The 23,745-nt window shown below is 52.8% G+C and overlaps 1 protein-coding gene across 2 annotated transcripts; it reads right to left on the bottom strand.

Moving 5' to 3' along the window:
* Positions 1-6,185: 6,185 nt before the first annotated feature.
* Positions 6,186-22,859, bottom strand: MYBL2 (MYB proto-oncogene like 2). 2 transcript variants are annotated; one of them, XM_042050456.1, is made up of 14 exons: positions 22,747-22,859; positions 18,829-18,922; positions 17,648-17,719; positions 17,203-17,295; positions 15,370-15,590; positions 15,055-15,211; positions 14,039-14,308; positions 12,436-12,822; positions 10,941-11,080; positions 10,541-10,640; positions 9,845-9,958; positions 9,213-9,329; positions 8,902-9,048; positions 6,186-6,909 (listed from the first exon to the last, which is right to left on the bottom strand). In XM_042050456.1, exons 3-14 carry the CDS (start codon positions 17,702-17,704, stop codon positions 6,781-6,783), a joined length of 1,932 nt encoding a protein of 643 aa, XP_041906390.1. In that variant the 5' UTR covers positions 17,705-17,719; positions 18,829-18,922; positions 22,747-22,859; the 3' UTR covers positions 6,186-6,780. The 2 variants fall into 2 exon arrangements, with proteins under 2 accessions (XP_041906390.1, XP_041906380.1); XM_042050446.1 differs by lacking the exon at positions 22,747-22,859 and adding an exon at positions 19,477-19,554.
* Positions 22,860-23,745: the final 886 nt, after the last annotated feature.

Genomic DNA, 23,745 nt, shown 5'->3' with positions numbered 1-23,745 from the left:
TATCAAACAGAAAAATGCTCACCTCCCTTCATTTTATCTTCAAAGACACCTCTCGAGGTCACTTACCCAGGGAAGGCAACAGGAAGAAATACACAAACATTATGCTTCAGAGTGGCTTTTTTTGACATAAATACTATGTGTGAATCCCCTTCCTGACCCCAAAACTGGGGCAGCTGCATGGGGACAGCTGACAGAGAGCACCCAGAGAGCATCTCCCAGGCATTTACAGCTCAACAAGCCATCCTCCCTCGGGTCACAGCCTCTGCCTGGGCACAGAGAGCCAGCACAACACCAGATCAGGCCTTCCTCCTCAGGATTTCACAGCTTGGGTGGCGTCTGGCTGGGTTTGACCTGGCAAATAGCTGTCTGGAGGAAAGTGCTTTGTAAGAATTTTGTTGATGTGGTGGGAGGATACAAGAGCCATAAACATCAGTCTGGACAGAGGCTGAGGGCCAGGAATGATCAGCCCCAGGGCTTTGGCCAGGGGGTCCCCATGAGGTGGGAGGCAAAGCAGGGCCCTTCCTTTGACACCAGCACCAAAAGTACCATGAGCTGTGCCTGAAGGCAGCAAAGGATTACAGCTTTTTCCTCCTGTTCCTCCTCCCCTCTCCTTCCCCAGGAGCAGCGTTTCCTGCCAGTGCCACAGCTCTGAACCCACACCCAGCAGAGCTCACCTGTCCCTTTACCCAGGAGGAAGCAGCACAAACCAAGAGCTGGAAGGTTTTCCAGCCTGCTGCGTGTCCCTGCTCTAGGGCTGTGCTCCTATTTACCCACTCCTGAAATGGATACAGCAGCTCCTCCCCATGCAGGCCCATCCAGCACACTGGGAAGAGCTCTTGATTTCATGGACCAGTATTTATAAGGAGTTCATGCTGGAGCCTGTGCTTCACCTCCCTGTTTTATTTTTAAGCTTCGTTTCATAGAGCTCAGACAATTCTTTCAAGGTTCCCATGAATGATCTTTATCCCTTCTGCAGCTCATTCCAATTCTGTGAATAAAATCCCTGGGTGGCCCTGAAAAAAGAAGAGAAAAAGGATGACATTTGAAGTGAAGTAAGAAACTGAAAGGAGAATGTATTTTTAAAGAAAACTCACAATTCTAACCACAGTAAGCCATAAACAAGAGTGTTTGGCATCTGTGGATGTAGATGCCAAAACCCTGTGCAGGGAGGGGTAAAAAAAAGATGGAAGGGGGTTATCTGCAGTTCGTAGGCAGAGGGACTGGGGTTCTAAGGAGGGAAAGGTCTGAACTGCACACACCTTTTATGTCTCTCACAGGGCAGGGGAATGACCTTGAGGTCAGCTGGAGCGCTTCAGGGATGACAGAAGCATCAGCACACATGAAAGCCACCAGAAGCAGAGATCCTGAACTGCCCTACCCCAATGAGCCCCTCAGCCCCATTTTTAACTCTCTTCTGCAGGCAGGGAGGGACCCTTTCCACTGGCAGTTTTGGGGCATTTCTCCTCTTCTTGATCCACTTCTTCCCGTAGCAGGGAAGCTCATTTCATCAGACTGCCAAGAGTCCTTCCACCCACCTACATCCTCATCATGCCCTCCCTACTCTTCACCAGTTTCCATCCTCCTGGGGCCTCGTGGATCAACTGGTGCCTCTTAGCCCACGCCAAAGCCGAGTGGTGACAAAGGCTGATGTTTGCGCTTATTGCCCAAGATGGGTCTGAAGTTTGTGTCGCTCCCCCTTTGATCCCGAACAGGAGGGTGTTTGCCCTGCCCTGGGTGCTGCTGTGGCGATCCCTGCTTCACTCCTGCCTTTCCCAGCCGCTCCAGGAGGGAAAGGACGCGCTGCTTCGGGCTCATCCAGCTGCTCCACGGCGTGGCAACACTCCCGCTTAGTGGCAGGAGCGGAGAATAATCCTTCAAACCAGAAATAACTCTAATTAAAGGGACAAAACGATCTCCTGGCTCGACATGGGTCCAAAGTGTAGAGCTGGGTGTTAATCCAGCTCCATTTCCACGGCGTGGGACTTGGAAAAAAAGTTCCTGGCATCCAGAAAGGGGGAAAGGATTTCCTTCCTTGCGATGGAAGGATGCTGGGTGCTCCCCTGAAGGCAGAGCAGGGTGGGCTTTGCAGGAGGGGTCAGGCAGGGTCCTCACACATCCCCTTGGCCGCAACAGCCCAGGATGATGGGCTGGGAGGAAACCCCAGGGCAGGATAGAAACCACAGCAGAGAGGGCTCCAGAGAGCTGCAGGGATTATTAGGCAGAAATTAATCTGTAAAGAAAACTTAGCAACAGTTAGAGCAAATATTGATTTTGTGTTTGTCTGCTTCTGCAGGGCCTGAGAAATGGCAGATTTAGACATTAACTGGGCTGTTTTGGCTTAATTCAAACCTCGATTTACACTGACCCTGGGAATAGATGAGTACATCAACAGAATTTAATCTAAAGTTATTATTTTTTATTTTTTTCCTCTTATCTGGTCCTTTTCTGCAGATCTGACAGCAATTTTGGCACCTGTTACCTGCTGTACAATTACAGATAACTGGCTTTATTTCCACAGCCAGACACTGGGCTCTCCCTTCCCTAATCGACTGACTTAGGCACTTTCAGCAGCCCAGTGCCCCTGGCTGAACTCAGGACTGGGCACAGCACAGTGGCACCAAAAACCCCCTAAAAACCCCAAATCCCACCTTTAAAGACATCACTGTTGTACAAGGCATCCCATTCCCTGGGCTGGCTGCCTTGCTCAAAGTCAAAGCTTTGGGTGAGATTTCCAAAACTGAACAAATTTTGAAAAACTCTAGGAGGGATTAGGAATGCAACATCAATTTATGTCCTACAGCATCTATTTAGTGTCTTGGGAAAACAAAACAAAACCAAAGCTAATGCATTTACAAACACAAACCCACTATAAAGTATTAGATTTGCCTCTCACAAGCTATTAGGTCACCAGGTCACACACGACCCAGGTGGTGATTTTGGCCACTGCCAGCTACCCTTGTACAGGCCAGAGCCTGCCCGTGGCCAGGGGAGATGAGCCTGTGCTTGCCCCCTGGGTAGTTTTGACAAGTCTTTTCCCAGCAGGGGTTTTAACTCCCTGAAATTTCTGATTCCTAACATTTTTCCAGTGAGAACATTTATTTCCTCATCCTGAACCCTTTGGTTTCCACAGCAAAATATTTTCCCCTGACCTAGTACCATATTTTAATATTCGATTATTCTGTTCAGGCAGAGATGAAGAACTGCAGTTTTCTCACTCCAGAAACAGGGGCAGGCAGGATTTTAGGTTTCCAAAGCTCAGTTGTTTTCCCATCCAGCTGCAGCCAGCTGTTAGCACAAGTGGTCTCCATCTCTTGCAAAACCCAGGAGCTGCTCAGCTAATCCTCAGCACATGTCTGCTCAGCTAAAATCATCCTTTTAATTTCCCAAACCTCTAAGCCCACAGGTTAGAGTGTCAAAACAAGCACATGGGAAATTTTACAAGGTTATTGCTGAGCTACTACTCAATGAATACCATAAGCAAAGGCAGGAGAGGAGGCACTCTGCTGGTCAGTAATCCCCGGGATCAAAGCATTTTTTGGCAAAGCAGAAACCCGGGACACCCCACACCAACCTCAGCATCCCCTTGCACTCCTCACAAGGTTCTTCCCTGCACTGAGGTGTAACCAACTAATATTTAGCTACTAATGACCCTCTAACGGAGAATTTCCTCTGCTCTGTGCCACGACACCTGTTAATGAGGAACTACCAAAGGGCAGCAGGGCAAGGCTGGCTTGCAGCAGGAATTGCAGCCAGGTCAGCAGCATGTCCTGCCGCAGCTGCCAACACCTGGGGAACACCAAAGCCCTGGAGCACAAACCGTGGATCCCGTGCCCACAGAGCCCTTGCTTTGCCAAGGCTGGCCTTGTACTCTGTTCCCCAGCTGAGCCCCATCAGCTGTCTTTTTCTTGTTTTTCCTTCAGGTGCAAGAAATGCCCAAAATACGAGGAATTACACTGTTCACCGTTTGTATTCCTCCACGGTCAGATCTCTCTCCCCAAGGGTGTGGAGCCACAGGCCCCTGTGAGCAACCTGCTGTTTGCACAGGCTTTAGCAGAATTAGCTGTGAAAACGAGACAAAAAAGCTGTGAAATCCCTTCAAGCAGCAGGAAGGAGCCCAGCAGCTGAGAGCCCTGGGAGGGACACACAGCACAGCAGCTCCCACACTGCTGACCATGGAGCTGTGTGAGCTCAGTGCTCCTCAGCCCCACCAGCCTCCATTTCAAAGCCAGACTTGCCAATAAAAAACCATGGATGTCCTTTTTTCATCTCCTTGCCCTATTATTTTTGCTTTCCCCAGCTTCTTTAAGGCCTATCCCAGCTGGAAACAACATCCTGTTAGCAGTCAGGACACTGCCATGACCCAGGAGCTCCAGCTGTGCTATTCCCTTCCCATTCCTGGTAAGAATCAATCCTTTTTCCATGTCTGGACTCAAACAGGGAGTCATCTGCTCTGTTGTGGAATGCAAAATACCGAAAGATAAACTTTAAAATCAAGCAGCAACATGGGGTTTGTGCAGGAAGTTGGGCCATGGGAGTGGATTCCTCCCACACACAGCCAATGCTCCTGGAACACTTTCATCCTGGTTTTTCATTTAAATCTAAATTAAACATCCAGATTTCCCTTTGTGAATGAAGGTTGGGCAGCCTGAGAAGGCTGTGTGAGGCTTCACAGGGACATCAGCCAGGGACAGGGAGCCTTGGACTGAGAGGGGTCTCCACCAAAACTCCCTCTCAGGGTCTCCAGCTCCAGTCCAGGAACTCCACAGCCAGCAAGTTCAACCTCTATGAAACTTTTACTGGAAGAAAGCAGAGCATCCAAACTAACAGGAAAAACAAAGCCAGTGCCACCTTTTTTACCCCACCTGTAGAACAATGTCTATTCCTGGGCCCCAGGACAATCAAGCCAGGCTGGCAACCTCCACACTAGAAAGAGCATCATTTTCAAATTAAAAGCTAATTGTCTTTTTACCCACTAACTATGCTAGGCCTTGGTATTTTTCTGCCCCTCAATCTTTCCCCACAAATGTTCTGCAATGCAGAACTGCCAGGATTTGCAGCCTCAGAGAAGCAGTTAATATTCTCAGCCTCCTCCTCCTTTAATTTGGGCACAGCTCTCAAACAGAGGTGCCAGGCCCACACCATGATTTATCCTCCAGCAGCCCCTGCCTGCTCAGAGCTCCCAGCTCGTGTCAGCTCCAGGAAGGAATTGCAATTCCAGGCTTGGGTTTGTACAGCCACACAGCGCAGGACCAGCTGAGCCCACCAAAGGCCGAGCAGACAGGGATAGGTTTATGACAATTTCTCTTAAAATAACACCAGAATGGGAGCAGCTAAAGCCAGGCTTCCAGACAAGTGCTCCCAGCCATCTTTCCAAAGCAAACGCTGCAACACTGAGAAACAGAAATAAAAATTACTTCATGGATTTGCTCTGGCCCCAAGCTTGTAAAAATGAAAAACAAGCTGGGTTTCTAAACCTCCCTCATTTCCCAGGATCCAAGGTTTTATTAACAAGTTTGTCAGTAAGGATTGTTTGACTCTATTTCCAGCATAAGCCACAACCTGAAACGAGGTTTGTGCAGCCCAGCTCTGGTTTTCCACCCTGGGGTGGGTACATCTTTGCTGTGTGCACACCCCCAGCCAGAGGCAGACCTGCCAGGACAGCTTTGGCCAAGGAAAGCACAGCACAGCTCACCCAAAAAGCTCTTCCTGTGCTGCTGAGCTGCTCCTCAGTTTTTCCAACACCTTTCCAATTGCAACGTTAATATGTTGCTAAGATCACCACATTTCATCCTTGGCTGCCTCAAAACAGGGCAGTGCTACTGTTCCCACACTGGAACAGCTACGTGGATGCAACTTTAGCGTTCACAGGAAAGGGAACAGAAAGGCTCTGCTACATCACACACTTCTGCTGCTCTTTCTCCAGCCTCCATCCACCCCTGCACCTCTGCAGGGATCCCAGCCACCCCGAGCTCAAACACACTGTGGCACCTGCCCATAAAGTAGCCCAAATTTCTGAACAGTTGATGAAACTACCAAGAGTGTGTGCTGGGGGAACGTCCCTTCTCCCCCGTGCTGAGAAGCCAACAGGAATTCAACAACTTGCCAGGAGAGCAAAGAGCCCACACAAAACCCAGCACTTCTCTGCCTTCCCCAAGGGCTGTGAGGCAGAGGCAGAGTCCAAGGGATGTGAGCACCATCATTTATTGGAAGAGGGAGCATTTTAGGTTCCCACAGTTGTGGGAGAGGCCCCGCTGGAGCCATGGCAGGACAAAGCAGGCCCATGGGGAGCAAGGGGCTCCAGGCACAGGTCACCCCACTGCACCACACCCTCCCTCCTCCTCCAGCCCAGGGGGACACTCCATCCCCTGGGGAAAGCTGGGAGGGAGGCTAAAGGCTCGCAGGAACCTTCACAAAGCTGTTCCTGAGGTAGCAGAGCAGCAGCAGGAATCCAGGGATGCTGTGAGGCCGGTCTCCAGCTCCAAGGTGGAACATGGCTGCTGCTTCCACTTTTCCAGAATTCAGGTCTTGCAGAGAGAGGTCTTGCTGTCAGCTGTCCAAGCCTCCCTGATTTGCCTTTCCATAATGATCCCAAAGCTTGCATTCCACACACTAGCCAGCAGTTAGCCCAATTTATAACAGTATAGATCTACCTGGGAACTGAAGGGGGGAAAAAAAATCCACACCCACGTACTAAGACCTGGCCAAAGATATTTTTTCCTGTGGTTCCCCCTCCACTTATTAAAAAGTTTAAAAAATAAAATTAAAAAGCTGAACAATCCTTCATGATAAGATTAAGGTCCTTGATGTGTGACTCTGTTTCAATGTGCCCAAAAACTGTCGAGCTTTCTCCTGCATGAAGAGTTGGTCTTGGGTTCCACCACAGGCCACTGCTTTCCAAGCCCTGCTCATCTGTAGAGGGAAAAGAAAGGATGTGTACAACACAGTCAAGGGAGAGGACCAATCTTGTCGACACCGTGTTCTGAAAGACTGCAAAAATAAACAAAACTAACAAGGGAAATAAAACTTCAGAACCCATCTGGCAACCAGGAGGCACTTGCACACCACCAGTTGCTCCTCACAGCTGAGGTGGCAATTTCTGGGGTTCAGGTTCAGCAGTTTCCCAGGTGAGTGCTCCATTTCAAGGCAATCCACATGCCCTTTTAGGGCTTTCCCTTAACTTGCCTCAAGACAAAAACCCCAAAGCACAAACCTATTAAAACTCACTGCCCTGAAGGGATTCCAGAAGGATAGAAGGAATTCAAGCACAGCTTTAGAGTTTATTGCCCACCAGTTCAATTCCTACAGGAGCTGCTTGGCCCCAGGCCTATTTTGATCAAATGCCATCCTTAACAGCAATTTAGCACCTTCAGCTTCAACAGGGCCCCACAGCACAAAGGAAGAGCCAAAAACCAGCTGTGCTTCAGTCTCTGCACACAGAGACTGAGGGCACCTACGAGGTGTTTCTGCACTCCAGGAAAGCCCCAGAGAATCCTCTGGTAAATGCAGCCAGGAGACAGGCAGTGCCCTGAGCTGGAAGTGCCTGTCCACATGCACTGCAGGGAACCAGGGCTCCAGCATTTGCCACAGCAGCAACATCCCACACAGCCACAGAGCAGCTTTGGGCCCACTGAGGCTCAGCCCAGAGCTGGATGAGCCTCCTTAATAAAGGACTGCCTGCCAGCAGCACCAGAGCAGCACAATAAATCCCCAGAGCCCAGCAGCAGCACAGCCAGCCCTGCTGCCTGTGGGCAATGGGATTTCACTGCACACCTGTACTCCATCACCACACAAGCTGCCTCACTGGCACCCCCGAGTCACTCCCAAAGTTTATTTATAGGGAGCTGTTAGCTCTCGGAGCAGTACGACCCTGGCGAGGACAGGAGGAAAAATTGAAGTGTTTAAGCAGGGTTTATTTGGGGAAGGGGAAGGAATTACTCTGGCTGAGGAGTACTTATTTGTCAGAATAAAGAGCTCTCACAGGACAGGGACAGATGCTGCTCACTGCAGTTTCCTGGGGACAACACTGCACCTGGGCTCTTCCTGGGATGGGAAAACACCCTCACACAAGGCCCCAGTTGCAGTCTAAGCCCCCCAACAAGGACAGCACACGTTTCCATCCTCACTGAAGCTCGAGGAGACATCCGATGACTCACCCTACAAACACCTACAAAATTATAGTCCCAATCCCTATGTCTGAGCTACACTGCCCAGCAAAGCAGGGATACCTCTCTACAAATGCATCCTGCATGCAAGCTGTGACGATTGCAGAGAGATCTGTTTATGCCCCAGAGGGCCTTTGTGGGCTGCTGTGACTCCAGCACAACCCAGTTCCAGAGCTGAGGAACAGAGCTGCTGTAACAGCACCAACCTCAGCAAGAGGTACAAGGTGCCACACCAGAGCTCTGCACTGCCACGGGGTCAGGATAAAGCAGGATAAAGCCAGCCCATGCTGCCTAAGGCACTCAGCCTTCCCCACAACCCAGAAGCACCCTAAAAAACACAGGGGTGGGAAATACCTTCCTGTTTAACCTTTATACAGCACTTCAGAGTTGCTCTGCCCTGACAAAAAAAAGGTGAGCTTCCTGCTGTCCACCCAAGGGGTGCTCACTGGAAAAAAGAAGGTTTACTTTACTGCCAGAGCAATCATCCAAATTCCTTGATGGGTGCGAATTCCCATGGGGAAACCCAGGGCCAAACATGCTGAGCAGGCCACAGCTGTGTTTTGTAGGAATGTAGAATGACACCTCTGGCTCAGCATCTCCCAGCCTGAGTGCAAAGACAGCCCTGGCAGTGTAGGGATGCCCTTGCAGGAGTTCAGAGCTCCATCCCTTACTCCTCGAGGGACAAGGGCAGTGTGCCAGATAAACTCCTGCCTGGGAGGGCAGTGGCTGCAGGGCTTACCGGCGCTGGTGGCCTGAAGTGGCTGGGCATTTTCCTGTAGGACATTTTCTCTGGCTGCACTTGCACAAAGGCTCTGTTGAGCAAACCACTGTCATTCTTCCTGCTCGAGGAGGAGAGGTTCAGGGACCGTGACAGGAAATTCACAGGCTGCACCAGGAGAAAAAGGAGAGCGTAAGGGAAGGAGAAATCCAGCCCTTCATACACATTCACATGGACTGTTCAAAGGCAGCTCCAGGCTGCTTCTGCTGCTTTGCACGGTTTTACCAGAGCAGAGCCAGCTCTGCCCCTGCTCTGAGCACACAAGCCCTCACCTGGGCTCTTTTGAAACACACAGTCTTGGGGAGGGCAGGCAGGTTCTGTGTCATGTCTTCATCCACAATATCCAGGGCCAGAGACTTCCGCACCTTCTTGATGGGACTCCTGCGCAACTGGAGGACGTAGGAAAACCAGTGTCACCATGAACCTACCCAGGAAAGTGCCCTCCTGAGGGCCCAGGGTGCACACCAAGGCCACATCACCCCAGTTCTGCATGGCACCAGCACCTCAGGAAGAAGGTGTGTGCAGCCTTCCCCACTACAGGGCACAGCAGCTTCCAGTGCCCCCCTCCTGGCACCTTGAGCCAGCAGCTTAGAGAAAGAGCTTTAGTAGGAAGGAAAGGCCACCAGGCAGCTGAGACTTCTTATACCAGCTCAGAGCCTTCTGGGAGCCCAACTTGCCCCAGGTGCTCCAAGCATGCCAGCAAGCCCTGAGCTCAGCATAAACCAGGACACTCCTGGCAGTATTTTAAGCAGGCCTTAACCTCAGGCACCTGTTGTTGATTAAGAGAGCAGCCACAAGGCTAAAAACATTTTGGCACCAAAAGCAGGATGACTAAAACCAGCCAGAACACTCCTTAAGAGTACACAGCAGATAGCAGCTGGCACTGGATGCACAGCCAGCTCACCCCTTGTTTCCTCTTTTGTTTCTCAGGCTTCACATCATCCTCAATGATTAGTTCGATGCCAGCTTCACTTCGGAGCACCTCCTTCAAATCTTCTTCCAGGTGAGGAGTCTGGGGCTGGGGTGGAAGGCAGAGAGAGCACAAGGCAGTCAAAATCTCTGTGCTAGGCAGGGTCACAAGTGTTTCCCTGAAGGGACAATGGGGTCAGGAGAGCCCACAGTGGGAGCACAAACACAACAACCTATTTGCTTCCCATCTGGAAAAGATATGACAAGCTTTCTGCTAGGCTGATGGATTTACAGGATCTCCAGGTGTGAGAGACTTATCAGCTGAACCCCACACGTGCCATCAGGAGACCAGTGTGCACACAATGCCTGGGAGATCCAGCTCCTCAGGGAGGTCTAGGCAGATCATTTCCCTGCTTTTCCTCAAGGTCATCAGTAGCCAAGCACTGCAGCCCGACTCAAGGGCAGCTTTTGGCACTTTTAGCTGGTTTACAGAGGAGCTGAAAGTCCTGTAGCTCCTTACAGTGAAAGGATCACTGTGACAATGTCCCCTTCACCCCTCCCCTCTCAGCCTGGCACTACCACACCACCCTTCGTTCTGGCACAGATAAAAGTTTGCTCACAGCCCTGCACAAACCTCTGCCCTCCATGTCTCATTTGCATTCATCAGCCCCACACCCTGCTCAATAATTACCAGAGGTCGAATTGGTCCATATTTCTCCAGGGCATTTTTGAAAGGCGTGGGAGTGTGGGGTGTGTTGTCCACCACATATGTCTGATCTGGTGTGACAAACCTGGAAGGAGAGCGGGAAAGAAAAGGGATCAGACAGGCTGGAACCCACACAAGGCCACAGCCCACCCAGCAGCTGAGCACAACAGAGGTCACTTAGCTGTGCCCCCGGCCAGCCTGGACACTCACTCCCTGCAGCTCAGAGAAGAGCTGTTTTGGGGGGGAAAACACTGATTTAAGGAAATCCCCAGCCTGCCTTGCCCCTCTCTCAGTAATGCCATGAGAAGTACTGAGAGCTGTGTCTGAACTGGAGCAGACTGCTGTGTGGAAAGGGACACTGCTCAGGGATGAGGAAAGGACTTACGCTAAGTTCTTCTGGAGCAGAGGGGTCTTGTCCCTGTGCAGCGGGGTGGTGACAATCACCTTCTGGCTGCACACGGGCGTGGAGGTCAGGGAAGGGTTCTCCAGTTCTAGTGTATCTTGTTTGGTCCAAAAGTTCAAGAACTGCACAGCACAGGGAAGAAAAATTGAAGACACTCAGTCTCAAGCATCACATCACAAGCCATTACTTTTTCCTAAATATGAGGGAAACCCTGAGGCAGGAACATTTCTCCCAACCCAGGATGGGTTACAGACTCAGTTCTGTGCATGGACACACACATGAAAGTGCCCAGAAGGTGCCTCTCACCCATAGAGATTATTCACTTCCCATAAGGGATGAGCTGATACAACTTTCACAGCTACCAGCTACAGAGTAGGAGAGAAGTCTCTCCTTGCACTGGTAATCCCAGCTCACCCAGTCTATTCCAACCTCAGGCTGGCAAACATGAGGGAAGTCCACATAACACAAAGTGTGCAAGTTAACAGGTGTTGCATTGAGCTGTCTTCAGCCTAAACTGTGAGAACACAATGAACTGTGTTAGCTCTGCTAGGATTTTACTTCCCTAGAGCCAGTAAGCAACAGCTCTGCCCCCATAAAGAACACAGTTTGTACCCAAGAACCTCTTGGGTGAGAAAAATTGTGTTTGTGACATTCACTGATGGCTGAAGCTCAGCTTGAGGTAGGACATGCACTTTGCCTTCTCAGATTCACTCCAGACGCTCCTGCCTTTCACACTCTGCAGAGCTGTACATTATGGGTCCCATTCTGATTGCTTCCTTCCTCCTGGCCTTTCCCTCAAGGTCCACCTAAACCTGCATTTTGGACTGTCCTGTGGTGCCCTCCCACGTTTTCTGCTGCAGAAACAGCAGAAATAAAAGCCTGGAAGGCACAGCTGGACCCTCGTGGGTCTGACCACCACAGAGACCACGTGTGGGGACACTGCAGGAGTCACAACAAAGGCTGAAAGACCCTGAGTCCCTTTTGCAACAAAGACAAGGCCAGGAGCGTTTTCATAAGCACAGCAACACAGATCTGCACAAGGTGTTTGCTGCCCTTGTCTGTGTGACTGAACTGCAAACAGACAGGGAAAGCAAGTTTTCAGTGTTGCCACTCTGCTGCCCACAGCTGGGCCAGCAATGCCCTGGGGACAGCAATGCCCTGGGGACAGCAATGCCCTGGGGACAGCAGCAGTGTGCTCTCCATCACAGGGGGCTCCTTCCTCACACTGGGCAGGTGCCCTGCCCCTCACACAGGATAGCTGGGCTTCCTTAAAACTGCAGGCACTCCCATATGGAGACACAGGCTGCTGCTCCCTCAGGAAGGGCAGCACTGAAGAGAAGCAGTGCCAGAAACCAGCTCTGAGCCTTCTTTTAGCACAGGAACACGCTCTGCACACTGGCACTGCCTCATTCAAGGCAAGAGGAACACAAAGAGGGCAGAGCTGATGGGAATGTATGACATTAGGGCGAGAAGATACCTGAGATGGAGAGAAGGGCAGTGTCTTTACAGGGGTGCCCTTGGGCGTCATGCTGTTGCAGGACTCCAGGAAGGACATGCTGGTGCTGGTGATGTTCTCTGTGACAGGCGAGAGGGAGATCTTCCTCTTCTTCTGCCTCTTCAGCACCGAGGGCGGGGTGCCAAAGCTGCCCTCGGCGTGTGGGGAGATGGGGATGAGCTCTCCCTTGCTGCTCCTGCTCAGGTCAGAGATGGTGTGGCCGTCCAGGCGGTACTCAGTGACGCTGGGCAGGGCCAGGGCCACCTCGCCGGGCACTGGCCTGGCCGGGCTGGCGCTGCCGCTGCTGCCACCGGCTGAGGGCTCCTCGGGCAGGTCGAACTGGGTCAGGTCACACCACCCATCTGGGTCCTGCACAAAAGGGAAAGTGTCAGCAGCAGCCCAGGGTGGAAGCTGAGCAGCCAGACTGAGCTGGGAGGTGAAATAAGTAGGGGTGTGAGATGGCACCAAGCTTTGGAAGGAGCCTGGCCAGGGACAGCTCAAGCCCTTCTCTCCTCTGCCATGGGCACAGCTGGAGCCAGATCAGGGATCTGACCCAGCTGAAAGCTGCTGCTTGTGCATGGGGCAGGTTTTTCTATTAATGCAAGGCTGGTTTCCCTGTTTGTTTCATAGCACAGCTGCACAAACAGCTGCACCCCCTCAGAGAACGGACAGAAAAAGCAGCTGGGCAGAGGGCTGGGACTGAATGAAGCAACTATCACCCAAGAGCGACCCACAGTCCTGGGCACACCTGTAAATCTGGGCACAGGGCTTGGGTGCAACCTGCACAGCTGAAAGCAGACTAAAACTAACCAGATAGTTCAGAAATGAGCTGCTTCACAGCTCCACCCCACCAACACCCAGTACCATACAAGGGCCCACAGATGCAGTGCTGAGCCTCAGGCACACACTGTCTGCCTATACACAGGCAAAGTGACTCCTTCACGGATTTTAAGTGCCTCAGGCAGGCTGGGGGCTGCAGAGGCAACTTCCTTCTGATGGCAGCAAAGAGCCCTGCTGGTTTTAGCCAGCCTCCCATCCTGGTGTGCCTCTGTCACCCAGGGGACCTCAGCACCGCTTGACTGGCTGAAAATAACTAATTTCAGTGAAGCTACCTCCACTGAAAGCAAATAGTGGCATTGTGCCAGCATGAAGGGGTCTCTCCTGCATAGTACAATGGGCTTGGCTTATTCCCAGTCTGTCCTGTCCTATCCCACCCCATAACAGGACAGAAAGGAAAGCCAATGAGCATGGGCCTGAACCATTACGAAAAGGAGAGCTGGGGACACTCTGGCTGGCAAAGAAGGGCTTGAAATCAGGTTTGCCAGCACTTAGAGCCTCCCACACAGGCAGAGCCCACACACAAGGACACCCACCTAGGAAAATCTACACAAGCCCACAGCAATACTGGCAGAGCTGGAAAGGTCTAATCCAGCCCCAGAAGAGAGAGAGGAGGAAGCTGCAAGGCAATGACAGACCCAGCTCTCCTCAGGGTGATGATCAAGGGGACCCAGTAAGTTCAGTCAAACAAAAAGGGTGAGGGTCGGTCTCCCTACAATAACTGGAGGAACAAGGGTCTGTTACTTACAGATTCAATCATGTCCAGAGCTTCACTGAAGGCTGGGGCACAGCTTGGGTACAAATAGTTGGTAGCTTCAACGACCCATTTGTACGGTGACTCGACCAATGAAGTGCCATCCTCAGGTACTGCATCATCTGGGGTCCCCTCCACGTTCTGCTCTGCCACTCCTGCAGCTGGCAGCTCCAAGGGCAACTCCTGTACACCCGTCACTTCTTCATCACTGACTTCTTCTTCCTTTATTTCAGAGACATCCACTGGCCAGTTTGGCAGGACATTCTTGGCACATACAACAAAGAAAGTCCAGATATCAGCAGAAAGCAAGGGAACAGTGTCAAGTCCTGGGGACAGAGAGCTCCTAGACACGTTCAGCTCTGCCCACTCTCCTACCTGCCACCAGGTTTGTTTCACACCCCCATTCTCCCTCACTGTTCTGTCCCATACAGTGAGCAGGAGTCCACACAACATAATAAGCACAGGACTGCTTAATCAAAGATGTCATTTTCCAGTGTCCCAGGAGGAAGTTGTACTTAGGCTGAGCATGTAGCACTAGTTCTATGCTTCCTATTTTCCAGGAGCCTGCCTTCAAAAACTATATGCTTTCTTCATGAAAACAATCACTGGGTGTACTTTCCTGCTTCCTTGTTAAGAAGAAAGGAACACAGTATCTCTGCACCCTGCTCCCACACACACACTGTCTGCAGCAGCCTCCTTCTCCCACCAGCCACAGCACAACAAAGCCAAAAGAATATTCCGTGTCCAAGACAAGCTTGTTGCTGGGATTGGCAAGGTAACAGCTCTAGCAGACTGCTGTCCTCTGCCTGGATAACACACTCAGGCTCCCATCACACCTCTAGCTCCTGAAGGGAGAGATCCGGGAGGCTGGGGAAGGCACAGACTGTCTGGGCAGACACCAGGCTGCGGAAAAGCATGAGGCAGCAGAAGGGTGGACGAACAGCTCCAAAATGCATTAGCAGGGCAGGAGACTGACCCAGCTGCCTGCTGCAAGTGTGCTGGTGCAGTACCTGGCTCTCAGCTGTCGTCTGACTTTGCCTCTCCTTGTTATCCACCTCCACAAGGAGGTACAATGACTTGGACTCCTTGGTTTCGTTGAGAAAACCTCCTGTGTCCACTTTCCGCTTGATGGTGGAGTTCCAGTGATTCTTCACAGCATTGTCAGTCCTGCAGAGAAAGCAGAAGGGAACAAATCATCACTTACAGCAGCTTTAAAGCACAGCTGGCAGCTCCAACACACGCCCCAGCCCCATCCTGAGAGCCTAACACACGGATCTCCAGGGGCCACCCAGCAGGGAAGGCAGCAGCGAGCAAAGGGGTCCTACCTCCCAGGCAGCAGCTTGGCAATCTCTGCCCAGCGGTTCCCCAGGACCTTGTGGGCCTCAAAAATGATGCGATCCTCCTCCTCTGTCCACGAGGACTTCTTCACCTCAGGGTTCAGGTGGTTATGCCAGCGTTCCCGGCACTGCTTCCCTAACCGCCCTTTCAGGTGCTTGGCTATCAGGGTCCACTGTTTGGTGCCATATTTTTTAACCAGTTCAATTACCTTTGGAGAGAGTGGGAGGGAAATAAGGAAATGGAAAAAAGGAGAGGAAGGTCAGTACAGTCATCTTCAGGCTTTGCTCTTCACCTCTCCTGGGACCAGGCACGGACAGACAAAGAAAGGCCCCTTTGGAGGAAGAGCTGGAGGGACCCAGCAGGGCAACCAGGTGTTCCAACCCTCATGAGAGCAATGATTCAGCCAAATTTCTCTAAGAGGCTGTTTCCACACAGATATTTTGCCACAGAGCGCCTGTGAATGCAGATGACCCCTCCCAGAAGATGGGGTGGAGACTGGCAGGGGCCCAGATATAGAAACACGTTCCCATTTCTGAGCAAGGGCCAAGTCCCACCTGCTCCAAGGCTCCTCTGCCCTCCCTGCTTCCGAGAACCTGGCTGTGTGACAACAGTCCCCATCAGCTGTGCACTGGGCTGCTGCTCCCTTTCACAGTGTGGTACACCTAGGACAGACAGGGCTGCAGCTCCACGCCCTGACAGCACCAGGACAAACAGGGAAAGAGCCAAATTCATTTAAGAACCATCCACTTTGCCTCTTCCCCTTCGCCCAGGGCTCAGTCACTTCTACCTGAGCCCCAACACAAATGCTTCTGGGCACTGAATCCATTCTGGGCTCCTACAATATCCAGGGCAGAGTCAGGATGAAACACTCCCTGCAATGTTCAGCCCATCAAAATCCTGGCTGAAGAGTTCTCAAAGAACACTTCTACCCTGGCCAGCTGTGCTGAGCAGAAAGGTGCAGGTAGACAGGTAACAAATGTCCCCACTGTAGACTCCTGCCTTTTGAGCACAGAAAAATGGACCCAAGATGCCAAACTGAGGCCAAGGAGCTGGGCCAAAGAAATGAGGAGTGAGTTGGAGCCCAGCCTGGCCAGGATGGGCAGGCTGGCAGAGTTGGGACAACACAAAGGGCAGAGGAAAGCAGGCAACAACTGCTCTGCTGTAAGAGCAGGGAACAACATCAGGAGAAGCTTCCTTAGGGCTTGACATAATGTAATGAGACCAAAAGGGAAAGAACTGGGGGAGCAGAAGTCTTACAGAGAATCTGCCAAACTAGGATGTTCTGCACCAGAAAACCTTGGTAAAATTTGAATTTCATTCCAGCTTTTCTGAAGTACATCAAGATGATGAGTCTGTCTGAGCTGGCCTCTCTCAGCTGACTCTGGAATCAGCAGAGAAACAGGCTCACAGAAGTCATGATTCACCCAGCCAACCTCAGACATCCACTCCAGCCTACCTACTGTGGGCACAGGAAATGCCAGTTTTATTTTCTCTCAGACCCAACCTGGCCAGGCCAGGTGGAGACCTGCCAGCAGGCAGATGAATTAATTCCCTTTTCAGCTCTCTCTCCCTTGGCAGCCTACTGTAGCAGCACTGTGTGAAAGGGAGAAGGTGTTTACCTGGAGAAGCCTAGATCACATCACATCCCAACCATGGCTGCCTGGGCTGCTCAGGGCAGGGCAGACAGAGCTGCTCTCACAGGTATCCCCCATGGGGAACAATTACACACAGTTTACAACGTCTGAGGATGGCTCTGACATCTCCATCCTCTCTGCAGACAGAGACAGCCCAACACTTTGATCCTCTCAGCCCTCACTTACCTTTTGGTCCTCTTCTTTGGTCCAAGGACCCTTAACCAGGTCTGGATTCAACACTCTCAGCCACCGGTACTGACACTGCTGGTCACTGCGGTTCTGGGAACAGGAATGGGAACAGCCCTGTGTTAGACCAGGGACTCAAAAAGCTCCAAAAGCAGCAGCAGTCCCCATACACACAGGCTGTCCCACAGAACACCTGCAGAAGCACGTGGAGAATACATATGGAGGTCCAGGGCACTGGACACAGGGACAGGAACCTCAGTTTCTCACCCCAACTCCAACAGACTCGCCCCAGAAAGCCCTCTGTGCAAGAAGGTCTCCTCCTGGTTTCACAGCCTGGAGCTGTGAAGTCAGAGCAGAGTCCCACTGCACAGACACAGGGAGCCAGCACGAGGAGAAGCAGCAACATGCAGACATGGCATTCCCAGCTGGGCACGAGGTCACTTACAGGAAAGTGACTGGCCAGGAACTTCCAGTCATTCTGCCCATAATGGCTCACTAACATCTTCAGCTGCTCATCCTGCAAAGGACAAAGACATCCACTTTCAGATACACTGAGGCAACACCTGCCACAAGGCTGATGACATTAAAAGAACAAGTTAGATATTTTGAACTGTCAAGGTTTTGTTGGCATTTTGTGTTCAGGGGAGGAAGGCAGCTCACATCAGCCTTTAGCAGCCCTCCAGTACATGGAGCCCACATGGCACAGACTGCTTCTGAGCTCTGTACTAGGACAAGCTCATACATTAAGTACAAAGTAAGAGCTCAGCCCTGTTCCTCTAGTCTGATTCAAACTCTGTGGCCAAGGGCCTGCTTATCCAGCCCCAGTACATCCCTGACCAGACAGTCCATCTCCCAGCTCAGCCACTGCTTTTGGCTGGCCAGGACAGCTGACTGATTGAAGTATATCACCACTAGCCCTGGCACTCTTCTGTCTTTCAGTGCTACAGGGCTCTACAGCATCTCTTTAGTGATCCCTGCTATAGCCTGGGTGTGCAGACTCCTACAGCTCACACAAAGCCTGTTAGAGGGGTCCTTGTCTGTGAGCTCTGGCTGGCTCAATAATTAAATTATTCCCTGCCCAACATGAGCCCAAGGCTTTGATCCCTCCCCACAGACCACCTTACTTGGTGTTCTGACCCCAGCTGTAGTTTTCACACTGCACAAACCAATAGTGAAACTAGGAGGAAGGAAGAGAATATCCCAGTAAATTCCAGGCTCTTAGCCAGGATGACTAAGCCATGATCCCAAGTGTCAATACTCCAGAAAAAGGAGTACATTTCCACTGCACATTTCAGCTTGTTGGAGGCATCAGCCATCATCTGGACCCCTCTGTGCTCACAGGAGTGTTACAGGCAGTGGTGTTTCACTCAGTACTCACATGCTTAAGTTAAAAATGTTTGAGTGCTTGCTCTTCAGGCTACATTTCAAACTCCCCTGAACCTCTGAGCCTCATTCAGGCCTGAGCTCAGTACAAAAGACACATGGTCCTCTCCAGTAGCAGGACAGCAGGAGGTGAGGTCGTGGCTGGCAGGTGAGGACTGGGGTGGAGTCACTCAAGCCCAGGGTGCCATGTCAGTGCCACCACCCCAAAGCACCTTTCTCAGCAAATTTCAAGCTCTCACTCACCTCTTCTTGTGTCCACTTGACTTTGCACCTGCCATCCCGCTGCTCCGGCACATCCAAGTCTGTATCCTGGTAATGCAGCTCATCCTGGTCCTCACTAGAAGTGAATAAAGGAAGATTATAACTTCCATGCAGGAGAGGGAACAACCTCCACCATACAGAGCAGAGCTCAAGAGCAACCTGCACCATTATAGAGCAGAGCTCCAGATCTCTCTTCCAGACCGAGCTCCAACCTCACCGACACCCACCCAGCCACCCCAGACTGAAAGGAGATCCTCAACTTTGGGCTCCAGCGTCTGCTGGCAAGTTTTATTCTGCCCAGAGCAGGGAAAAGAGCATTTCTTTCCATTTCTGCCCCTGCTGTCCCTCGGGGCGGACTTTGCATCTGGGCACCGGCCTCATTTCCCCGGTACAGCTCAGCAGCGCCCGGATCGCTGGCGCAAAGGGGCGCGGGGAGCGGTGCGGGGCAGCAGCCGCAGGGCTCCCGCTCACCCCCCGCTCCCGAGCGGATGCCGCGGGTACCGCGGGGCCGCCGCCCTGCGTCCCGCATCGCGCTGTCCGGCCGGCGAGCGGGAACGGGGCGGCCGGGAGGAGCCTGCCGGGGTTGGGAGCGGGCACGGGGAGCCCCGGCACGGCGGGGTCGGCACTCACCCGCGGGCGCGGCGAGCCATGGCGGTGCGGGATGGGGCCGGGATGGGGCTCGGGCCGGGCCGGGCGCGGGTCCGGAGCGGCGGCGCTGGCGGCACTTTCCTATCTCGCGCCAACGGCGCCCCCCCGCGCGGGGCCGGGCCGCGCATGCGCGCAGCGCCTCCCGCCCGCACAAAGAGGCGCGCGCGGGAGGGCGCCCGTCCGCCCCGCCCCCGGCACCCTCAGGGAACCCCGCGATCCCCGCACCGCCCCCGGCACCCTCAGGGAACCCCGCACCCAGCCCCGCACCGACCCCGGCACCCTCAGGGAACCCCGCGATCCCCGCACCCAGCCCCGCACCGCCCCCGGCACCCTCAGGGAACCCCGCGATCCCCGCACCCAGCCCCGCACCGACTCGCGACTCTGAGGGCACCCCGCATCCAGCCCCACGCCCGATCCGGGAACGCCACCTCCAGCCCCGGCACCCTCAGGGAACCCCGCATCCAGCCCCACGCCGCTCCCGGCACCCTCCGGGACCCCCACGATTCCCCGCATTCATCCCCGCGCCCGATCCAGGACCCCCGCAACCCTTCCTATCCCCACCCCGGGATTCTTCCACATCCACCCCTGCCCTGACCCGAAACCACCGGCATCCCCCGCACTGACCCAGGACATTCCTGCATCCACCCCTGCACTGACCCATCTCGTTTCCATCCTCAGGACCTCCGCATCCCCCTCCACATGGACCCAGGGCCCCCCCAGAAGCTCCACATCCACCCCCTCCACCAACCTGAAGCTACTGGGACCCCTCATGCCACCCCAGGACCCTCCATTTCCACCCTTGGGACTCCCTACATCCACCCCTACACCGAGCTGCGCCCCCCTCCAGCCACAGCAGTAGCCCTGGGCAAAGGGCAGGAGTGCCACACAAGCTACAGAATATTCCGGGTTAGAAGGAACCCCCAAAGATCATCCAAGTCCAACTCCTGGCCCCAGCCAGGACAACCCCAACAATCCCATACCTGAGAGCATTATCCAAACACTTCAACGTATACTATCCACATCATCCACTAGGTCTGTGTATGTGGGTATTCCTAACCAACATCTCACAAAACAAGGCAAAACTTAAAAAAAGGTGCCACCTTAATAAGGATCACTGACAGGACAAACACAACCCGGCCCTTACAGAACTCAGAGTACCTCCATCACTCAGCCATGACCCACCATCACTGCCCTTGTGCTTAAAAAGAGGCAAACAGAAGCCCCTCCCTCTCCCAAACCAGCTTAATTGGGAAACCAGCCTGTTAATTGATTACCAGAAGTATAAAACTCCTGTAAGTACCACTAGCAGAAAAGGGTCAGGAACTTTGAGGGATATTTATAGAAGCTGAAGGTAAGTAGTGCTATTTACTCTGTTTTCTTAATCTCTTTTTTATTTCTCACACACTAGGAGAAAAGGTTTTTAGTCTCTTAAAGAAGACTTTCCTTATAGACTGAGCATATGGGCCCTTTGTACTAGATTTAGGAGCTATTTATCACTGCTTAATGTGCATTCAGGGTAAAGATGGGTTTGGAGCATAGCTATCCCTTTCCTAGGCCTGCCCTCATTGCTTGGAATGGTGCTGGAAGTCAGCCAATGGTGAGGGTTATCACAAGTGAGACTAAGGTGAGAGCTGCCCCTCAACCTCTCCCATCCAAGCCTGAGCTTGGTTTTGGTGCCTCCCTCTCAAAGAGGCTCAATTCTAGCTGGGGTTAGTGGTCCTCTGACTTCAGGAGTGGGATAAAATGTTGCTTGATCCCCTGTATGGAGATAAGAGTAGTGATAAACAGGCTGAGGTCAACTAAATACAGCCTCCAGGGAGGCTCCCCAACGACCTCTGAGCAACAAACACACTGTGGTGCGCTATTTCTGACTCTAAAAAATGGATGCTCTCTTACTTGTCCTGGATCCTGCTCAGCTCCTTGCAAGACTGAGACAGGATTTTGGCAAGAGTGGTCCATGCTACTGTAAGTCTGTAATTCCTTAGTGAACAGTAATGTGTTTATTCTGACAGGGTTACCCTGATCTGTCTCTATAAGCCAGACAGCTGTTGGATTCTGCACCATGCTGTCCACCCGGAGGCACAGCGCCAGCATCCTGACCAGAAAGGAAATCCTAGAAAATGGGTTCTTGGCCGGGTCCTCCAATCATAGCCATTCTTTTCCTGTTCTGAGTTATTACATGGACTCTAGCAGTGCTTCCAAACTGGACACCGGGGAGCTTCCCATGGACTTGGACAGCACAGCAAGTGGCAGTTCTCTGTGTGTTGTCAAGCAGGTAGAGTCTCTGAGCAGCTGTGTGAAGACTGAGCTGCACAGCCTGACCCAGAGCATCTCTGACCTCGGTCTCATCTGCTTCTGCAAGGCCCACCATGGCCACGCCACCTTTGAGGTGTCTGGTTTGCCATGGGAGCACCCCAGCAGAGACGGCCGCCTGATGAATGTGTCACAGAAGACCTCGACACCTTGCAAACCACTGGAGAGCCTGCTCTTCAAGGGCCCTGGGCTGGTTGGAGATCTCTCAGCCCTTGGGAAAGTGCCAACACCCAGGTGGGACATCTCCACAGTAAAATCCTTTATGGATACCAGCACATCCCTTGACGTAAGCACTGAGGAGTTATGGTTACTGGGATGCTCCAAACCAGCCACATCATCCCTGGAGACCCCTGTGGTGATTCCTCTGGCTTGCCCTGGTGCCTTCAAGAAGCACCCTACACTGATCCACAGCTCTGCCACCCTGCAGACCCAGCTGAGCGATCCTGACACCGTCCCTGTGTTTCTGCACCGGACTCTGTGATGCTGCTGCCCTGGCTCCAGCTGGATCTGCTGGGTGCCTGCACCCTGCTGCAAGGAGCAGAGATCCACGCTGCCGCACAGAGGACGGAGCCAGCGGCTTGAGTGGTGACGGCGGCACCTGGTGACAAGTTAAATCTCCCCCCCCTGGGGTGACTGACTCGGCACTGCTGGTGGGGGATGTTTGGGCTGGTGATGGCACCCCCGAGAGCCGCAGCCTTGGCGGCTCCTCCCCCTCCTCCCCGATCCCTCTCTTTTGTATTAACACAATAAAGATATAAACGTCTCTCTGGTGCTGGTCTCCGACTCTCGCTGCATTCCCGACCTGAGGTTGAGCCCCCTAAACACCCAGGGCCGGCCTCCGGTACAACCTCACTGGGTGCAGCCCCCTCCGGCACCGCCCGGCGCAGGATCCTCCAAGGTGGCCGTGCCCGAGCCCCCCGCCCCGCCCGCCCGCGTTACCTGGCAGAGGGGTCGGGAGAGGTCCGTGCGGAGAAGGGGCAGCGGGATGCGGCTGCAGAGCCGGGGCCATGGCTGCGGGGCCGGCGCTGCCCGCCGGGAGCGCGGGCGGAGGCGCGCCGGGGCTCGGATCCCTCTCCTGGCGCAGCGGGAAAGCACAGCCTGGCAGCGGGGAGCAGCCCCGGGCACCCTGTCCTGTCACCCGCCCGCGGGAATCCAGCACCTGCCACCACGCAGGGAAGGCCTCCTCTGCCCTGTCCAAGCGCTGGTCATGAGAGAAGGAAAGGAGCCGGACTATAGCACCCACCCCTCTTACAGATTTTCATGCTCTCCCGTTAGATCTCACCCCACTCCCACAATCCTGATTTTCCTCTCCTGTCGCTGCTTACAGCAAAGAAAGGGAGAAGGACTTGTTAAAACCACATAAAAAAGGACATTTATGGTTTGCTGAATAACCAATGTTGTATGAGAGGACAGACAAAAAGGGAAAGCAGCAAGAGTTGCTTGTAACTCACTTTTGTGAATCGCAGCAATAATTTCATTAATATATAAACTCCTTCACTAGCTACGTGCCTAACCTGCCTCCTGGCCTCGCCTCACTTCTTCAAAGCACTCACCTACTTGTACTCCTTCAAAATTGTCGGTCAGCCACAAATTTTACATGTATCACACTGCCATGACTTTAAGTTTAAATACTTCCAGAGGGCTAAAGGAACAGCTTTGAAAGAGAGATGCTAGCTACATGTATTCCACCCTAGTAAAAAAACATTCATTCAGTGAAAAATTGGTTGTTCAGCTGTCAGAGAGGCCTCAGAGACACTCAGAAAACAAAGGGCTGTTTGTATCCCCTGGCTGCTCACCTGGCTTTTCTCTAAACCATATTACAACATCAGGAACAGGTGACAAAACAACTCCAAAACAGGGGTGGAAAACAGAAACTATTTACAGTTTGAAGTATAAACACCCCAGACGAGTACAAACCAGAGCTATAATTAGCAAGAG

Source organism: Corvus kubaryi, unplaced genomic scaffold, assembly GCF_017639235.1.
Source record: "Corvus kubaryi isolate FWS band 111438036 unplaced genomic scaffold, C.kubaryi_AGA036_p1.0 134, whole genome shotgun sequence".
Taxonomy (NCBI): domain Eukaryota; kingdom Metazoa; phylum Chordata; class Aves; order Passeriformes; family Corvidae; genus Corvus; species Corvus kubaryi.
The sequence above is the reverse complement of the archived record's forward strand: the minus strand, read 5'-3'. Positions and strand labels throughout refer to the sequence as shown.